General features: G+C 46.4%; 1 protein-coding gene across 1 annotated transcript; it reads right to left on the bottom strand.

Annotated features, from left to right (window-relative positions):
* Nucleotides 1-536: 536 nt before the first annotated feature.
* LOC132536499 (neurexin-3-like) lies at nt 537-6,954 on the bottom strand (the record flags this gene model as incomplete). The annotated part of the gene is made up of 2 exons (XM_060184449.1): nt 537-698; nt 6,653-6,954. Coding segments are annotated over 2 exons (464 nt in total), but the record flags the coding sequence as incomplete, so codon positions are not given.
* Between the last annotated feature and the right edge of the window lie 215 nt (nt 6,955-7,169).

Below are 7,169 nucleotides of genomic sequence, written 5' to 3'. Positions count from 1 at the left end.
CCAAAAGGCTTAATAAATATAAAATTGTTTGTGTGTCTGTTGTCTGTCTGTGTGTCTATCAATCAGTCAATCTATCTATTATTTTAGATAAGACACACATTCACAAACTGAGACTGTTTAAGAGATATTTTCTCTACTTGCCCACTCAAAAACATAAAATCAAACTTTAGATGCAACTAGCTCCTTGTTATGTTGAAAACGTTTCATCTGTGCATTTTACCTGTTGATTTTTTACCTTTCTTGTATCACTTTACCATCCTAGTTTAGATTGCATACAACCCTTAATGCAAATATAATAAAATGTTCCTCTTTGTTTAGACAAAGAAACAAAGCCACAGAGCCTTTCTATGGTCAACCCAGGTCTGGCTGTCGGCTTCTACTAGAACCCAAACCTAGGACCTCTACTTCTAAACGCAAACTCTTCTCTGCTACAATCTGTGACCGTGACCGCACAGGACACATAAGAAAGCAGACCAGGCAATAATACGATTTTCTCAGACAGAGTCCGTACAGGAAGTGGAGCATGAAAGTGTTACCTCTTTCAGGCAGCCCATGAAGTTGTTACTGACAGGTGAGCCAGGTAAGTCAGCGGTACTGGGGCTTCCTCCCACGTAGAAGAAGTCATCGGAGCCCAGCATGGTGTAGTCCTCCTGAGTGTAGCCCGTTGTTGTGAGGATGCCATCCACAGAGATTGTCACCTGGTTGAGGGACATGGGGACAAGAAAGAAATCCCAACAATGACCTTACAGTCCTGTCAAGAGTTGCTGGCTTCCCCTACCTGTAGCACCACTCTGGTTAAGATCTGGGTGAGACAGTCTCTCTAATTTGATTTGGTCTGGCTTTGTGCAGCCAAGTTCCATTTTCTGGTCTGTGTCTGTCTTCCCTGTGGACAGAACCTTCATCAGTCCCCTGCAGAGTCCGGGGAGAGTTGGTTGCACTGGTATAGACCAAGACACTTTATCTACAGCTCGTAGCTCAGTCAGGCTAGAAAATGGAACTATCCTCAGATGACATCACTTTGTCTTAGCTGATGGGTAAAACTGAATGCGAGACAGTGAAAGAGACATTTGACGATGGAACCTGGTAGGGGCTGGTCTTGGGTTTGGGCTGGATTTGTTTTCTTTTCTTTTTCTTCTGCCTTTATTTTCCCTGTTTCTTTGTGGGCTCACATCATACTGACAGACATGCATTCAGGGAGGGGTGAGGGGAGGTGTCAATTGTGATGGATGGTTGACAATACATGCTGTGAGTACCCCTGGAACACCAGTCCCACCCTCCCCTTCACCACCACCACCACCACCACCACCGGTCGAAGAAATGATCCAAAGCAAAAAGGAGAGACTCAGAGAAAGTCATGAATGATGAGGTCTTAGTAACCAAAATAATAATGAAACTAGAATTAGAATAATGCCCACAGGGAACGAATAGCACTCAGACACACAGCACCCGGAGAGGAGAAGAGGAGAGACAAGAGGAGGCCTCACTGCATGCACACCCCACACACTGGCAGGCACGCCCATGCAGAAAGTATCTGGACCCAAGAGGGGCAGCAAAAGAAAAGTGGTTGGGTGGAGGGAATGGAGAAAGGACAAAAAGAAAAAAAATCCTCTTCACACTTCCATGCACTGGACAAACTTTAAAGTATTATGCCAGTGGGGAAAAGGCTCAAAACACAAAGGTAGTCTTTCTCCTGCCTAACATCTCCCTTTCTGGAAAGAAAAGAAAAGAAAAGAAAAAGTCCAAACCCAACTCCCAAGTATATGAAGATGAGAAGAGAAAGAAGAAGAGTGGGGGCGAATAGAAAGGAAAGAGGGACGCGGACGTGGGTTAGTGGCTGGAGGTTGTTAGTGGTGAGGAGAAAGGGGAGGGACAGATTCTGATGCCAATAGGAGGGAGGTCCAGGAGACAGGGACATGCCATGCAGAGTTTGTAAGGACAAAACGGTGGTGTTCCCTCTATCCCCGAGGGGAGCAACGTGGGAGGACGGAAGAGATGGTTATAGGAATCAGAGTACTCGCTTCCCCAGCTCACCTGTGGCAGCCCTGGCCACACACACAAACAAAGAGAAAAAAGGAGGGGGAGATTAGAAAAAAAAGAAAAGAAAAGAAAAAGGATTGAGGAGTGGGGAGAAGGAGAAATAAGGAGGAGGAACAAAAGAGGCAGGAACACAGAAGAGAAGTATTCCTTTTCCTCATAGACATCTCTGCCATGTCTAGGCTACCCGGGAAGATGGCAAAATAAGAAACAAAAGCAAAAAAAAATTAGCTTAAGTGGAGAGACTTGACTTAAAGAAAAAATTATATATATATATATATATGTGTGTGTGTTTATATATATACATATGTCTCAGAAAAAAAGTAAAACAAACTGGAGAACAGAAAATCAGTCCCAACAAACTCTTTCAAATGATTCCAGGGCAGCTGTGTCCCTTTCTACTAAAAAAAAAAAAAAAAAAAAAAAAAAAAAGTTTGCATTTAATCATTTAAAAAAAAGAAGAAGAAGAAATGAGTCTAAAGTGGATAAAAGAGGGGTCTGGGCAGGAAAAGGGGGACAACACACGGCAAACCCAAAAAAAGAGACAATAAGAATGATATCTACCAGACAATGCAGTTTGTTTACCATAGCGTGTCCGATGCCTGAGTGCTTTGCAGAAAGGGGGGAAGAAAGGAAATTAAAACTTGTGAACAGAACGATTGTTACTTAAAAAAACTGAGAACAAAGATGAGTCGTTAGGGTGTTAGTACATTAGCCGGTTAGTAAAAATGACACATTGCATGAATGATCTTGTGTTAGTTTTTCAACAGAAAGGCACCCGACACAAAGAAAGAGTGAGGGAGACAATGAGACCAGGACTCTATGGGCGGGGCCGGGGGAGTGGCTGCAGCCCACCTTGACGTGTGCACACCCACAGCTCCCAGAGGCCTCTGGGAAGGGAGCTCACCCCCCTGTTGGAGGGGCCATCATACTTACTGCTCAGGGGCTCTTCCGCAGGGGCTCGTCTGTTCCCCCTCCCACCCTAGAGCACATCCCACCTTTCCCAAAGACAAGACCCCCCCACCCCACCACACATTTCATCATTCCACACTTTGATAAACCCACAGAGTCAAAAAACCCACATGTTGGGAATGCTATTCTTTCATATCTGTCTGATTGTGTGCATGTGCCATCTGACTTTCTCCTAAAATGCAAAAAAATAAAATGAACAAAAATAAAAGCATACACGGAAAGAGAATAAAAAAGCACGTGGAGGCCACCGCTGATGTAAGAAGGCTCCTCTGTGGCGCTCTCTCTAGCTTTCACAGACTCCAGATCCCGCTGATGTCCGCAGACTCGGGAGACATGGGAAGGGGAAGGCACTCTCCTCTTTGCTCTCTTTTGTGTTTAGAGCAATGGTGAGGTTCCAGTAGATCAAAGAGTCTGGAGTCTACTTTACTCACTCCAAAGCCCTGATGTCACTTTGTGAGGAAGCACCTCACATTCCCCTCTGACAACACTTTCACCAGCATGGGAGCTATCGCTGGAGAGGAGAACAGAGGAGACTGGCAGGTGAAACAAGATTGGAGAAGTCCTGCAATTAGCATTCTCCTTTCCTGTGGGCACATGCTTAATAGCCAACACACCTAAAGTTGGAAGCTTTCAAGACCAGGAGGAAGGGAACCTCAGTTGGATGTCTGAAGTCTGACAAAAGTGGCACGTTGTGATATAGCCACATATAACCTTGACCCCAACCAGGCCACTGGATCCACAAAACAAACAAAAATCCCACACAAAAACCTCACTACCTTGGGTGCTAGTCCTAATTTTGGTCGGAAAAAGCACCTTGGCCTTTCGCTGAATCACAGCCCTCAGTGAAGTGCCTGGCCTCAACCTTGACTCAAAGGTAGACCCCCGATGAGAGTAATGCAAAGGAAGAAAAAGGAAAGGTTCTGCCTACTCTATTCATAAATGTTTCTCTGGTGAGTTTTTGCCACCTGAGCAGAGCCACTGAACCTTTCCCTCGAGGTAGGAGAGACTACCCCTCTTCTGTTATCAAATATGAATGAAGTTATTTACAGTTTAATTGAAATAGACAGACAAGGGTTCCTTACTCCTCCACATGGATTCTACTCAAATACTTCAGACACTGTCATTTAAGTGAGCAAAAGAATTATCTGAGATGAGTAAGCACTACAATGATTGCATTTGCAAAGTCAACTCTGATTCTTCTTTGAAATTCTCTTTGAAACCACTACATTCAGATGTCAAACTTGGGGACATGGGAGGTATTCAGTGGTAGCACCCTGGACTGGCAGATGGAAGTCCCAGGTTCAACCTCTGACACCACCACTAACTAGAGAGAACCCCGTTCTGGTCAAAAGAGAACATATATGTAACAGATGCAAAATGTAGTCATGGTTTCCGTGAGGTCCAGTTTTAAGAATGGGTTCTCTGTAATATGTCCAGAAATGTCCCCAATGCCCTAGTGGCTCTGCAGCCTTGTCCGGACCTTGAGCTCTACTCAACAGCGTCCTGGGCGACAAGCAGTCACTTTCACCTTGGACGAGGAACACGCGGTGTGTAAATCACGTGCATGTCACAGTGAACCCAGCACCCAGACCACAGATGAGCTCATAATCCTCCTGGAACATAAGGTGCTTTGCATATTCAGCCCCGACACGTAGTTGAGAGGATTGTAAGCACCATTTCACAAATGGAAACAGCGGTGCAGAAAGGTCGAGTGGCTTCTCCAAGGGCACCGAGAGGAGCTGAGACTTAGAACTTGGAAAAGAAACCCTCCTGGGTTCTTATTCTCTCTGCTGGCTCTGACTACAGCACTGTCCGCTGCATTGGAATTACAATTTGCTTGAGTCACTCTCAGGCTAAAGGGTTTCACCCAGGGCCCATGTTTAGGGGAGAAATGTGTTTAGAAGAAATAAAAATGAGCTTCTCTCTGGAAAGATGGAATCATTCTAGAATGACAAGGAGGCATGTGAGCCCAGAGAGTTCAAGAACAGAGTGGCTGTGGAGGGCCGTGACCTGATTCTGCTCCCCAGTCCACGATCAGCCTCCTCTTTGCTGACTAACGCCTAAAGGTGTTACCACCTGCCAGTCAGAAATGGCGACAACAATACAGTAGCAAAAACGTTCTAAAATTTCATGTTCCCGTCTAAGCCCTCCACTCAGATACAGTGAGCCCTGGCAACTTAACCTGGCTTCTCTTTAGGAGATTACAAAAAGGGTCTCTTTTCAGTCAATACAGATGGGGAATTACAGATGCACCACACCGCACTTAGGCCTGGGAAGAAAGAGTTAGATCAGAGATACAGAAAGGTCCAGTCCAAGCTTCCTAAGAGAGCTACGGTCCCTGAGTCCTTTTTCTTTGGCCAAATTGCCACAGATAGGCTACAACATGGAACACAACTGGCTTCCTTGGTGTGATCATGTGTAAACTAGATGCTCTGAGTGTTTCGAAATGTGAGAGTATTCCAAACACCCCAGTCGGCACCATTTACTTATCAGCGATATGAACAACTGCTGTTACTAGTGGTCGTGTATCAAAAGGCTACGAGTAGCAAATAGACACCTGGAAGCCCCCACTGATTTTCATGCTGCCATGTGTCCTTCATAAGGCATGAACTTGATCATATCGCAGACAAAAATATGACTGGCACTGTCTGAAAATGAATGTAATGGCTGCTAATTAGTGAAGGATTAAGAGCTGTCCAAGTGAGTTTAAGACCAATTTAGTAAGAGAACTCGGGGGAAAGAAAGAAAAAAAAAAGTCCACCTTGACTTGTACAGAAAGTGCTGTTGGATTCTCAGTACTGCCGTACTGTTAATGTTACTAGGAAGGGGCTGGAAATAACTTTGCTTGACTAGGACTTCCTGTGAGTGTTGTCACCTGGCAGAGTGAATGGCTTAGAATCTGCCAGCGATGGGAGTTCCCAAGCACGCAGAGATCCAGGGACGGCTGCTCCAAAGTTGACTGGTTTTCTGTGGCTTCTTCCGCTACCCAGGGCTCCCAGTCAGCCGAGGTGGGTAGAGATGGGGGCATCAGAGCAGGCCCACAGTGCCAGGAACAGAGAAACGGAGAAATTCAGGAAGCTCCTGGCTATTTCAGTCTATCGCTAGAGGCCAACGCAACAACCACAAAAATATATAAAGTGGACAAGAGGTGGTCAATTAAAAGAAGGAGAAAAAAAGGGAAAGCTTCTTTTTCTTTTCTGGACGATGGCACTGTGATGACGCCTAACTTAATTAAAAAGAAAAAAAAAATCTCATTCAAAGAAGGAGACAAGTCTACCATACCAGAACACAGAAATAAAGCACTCTCCCTAAGTGGATGTAACAATAACACAACAAGATTCAAATGTAATTAGGGAAATGATTTTAAAAAGGGAAGCAAAATTAAAAGCAAAGGCAGGACTTTGAAATGTTATTATCTCTACAAACTGGCTCCCCCGTCCCCCCTTCTTAAGTAGCAAGTGGAAATGGAGAATTGGAGTCAGGGGAGAAGCATGTTTGGCCTCCTTTCCCTGGTGAACTTGCAAAGGCTGTGAGAGAGTTTGTCTCTGCAGCCCCGCCCCACCTCACCAAACATCACCTGCTTCATGGGCTGCCTCCCCGACTGCCTAGGGTGGGCCCCAGGCCCTCTCTGCCCCTCGGCCATTACCTGGCGGAGGTTACGCGTCACTTTGACGTCGTGCCAGGCGTTGTCATTGAACTTCCCGTTCACCGGCTCCACGATGGCCTCGAAGGCCCCAGAGCCCAGGTTGATGACCAAGGAGACGGCGCCGTCCTTCAGGGCCAGGTTGACGTAGTCGGCAGACTTGCCCGTGTGCAGGATGAGCCCGTTGCGCTGCCAGGTCTTGAAGGAGAGCGTGATCTCGTCACTGCTGCTCTGGATGGGGTTCTGAGACAGGTCGTAGCACAGATATTCGGAGCCTCTGAAAGTGGCCACGTTCTCCTCTCGTGCTGGAAGCCAAGGAGAGAGAAAGAGCAGAGAGTCAGCCCTGGACTAGCACGAGTGGCATCTGTGAGGACATCAGAGAGTAGGCTGTCAGGGGCAGAGACCCTCCCACACTGCCTCCCACTCCTTCACAAGGCTCCTGTCTCCTTAACACCAGGAAGAATCGCACAGGGGCGGGGGAGCACCTTGTGCCCACACCAGGGTCAGATGGACAACTGGA

The sequence above is a fragment of the Erinaceus europaeus genome, unplaced genomic scaffold (genome assembly GCF_950295315.1).
Source record: "Erinaceus europaeus unplaced genomic scaffold, mEriEur2.1 scaffold_725, whole genome shotgun sequence".
NCBI lineage: Eukaryota > Metazoa > Chordata > Mammalia > Eulipotyphla > Erinaceidae > Erinaceus > Erinaceus europaeus.
This window is presented reverse-complemented; position numbering and strand designations above follow the sequence as displayed.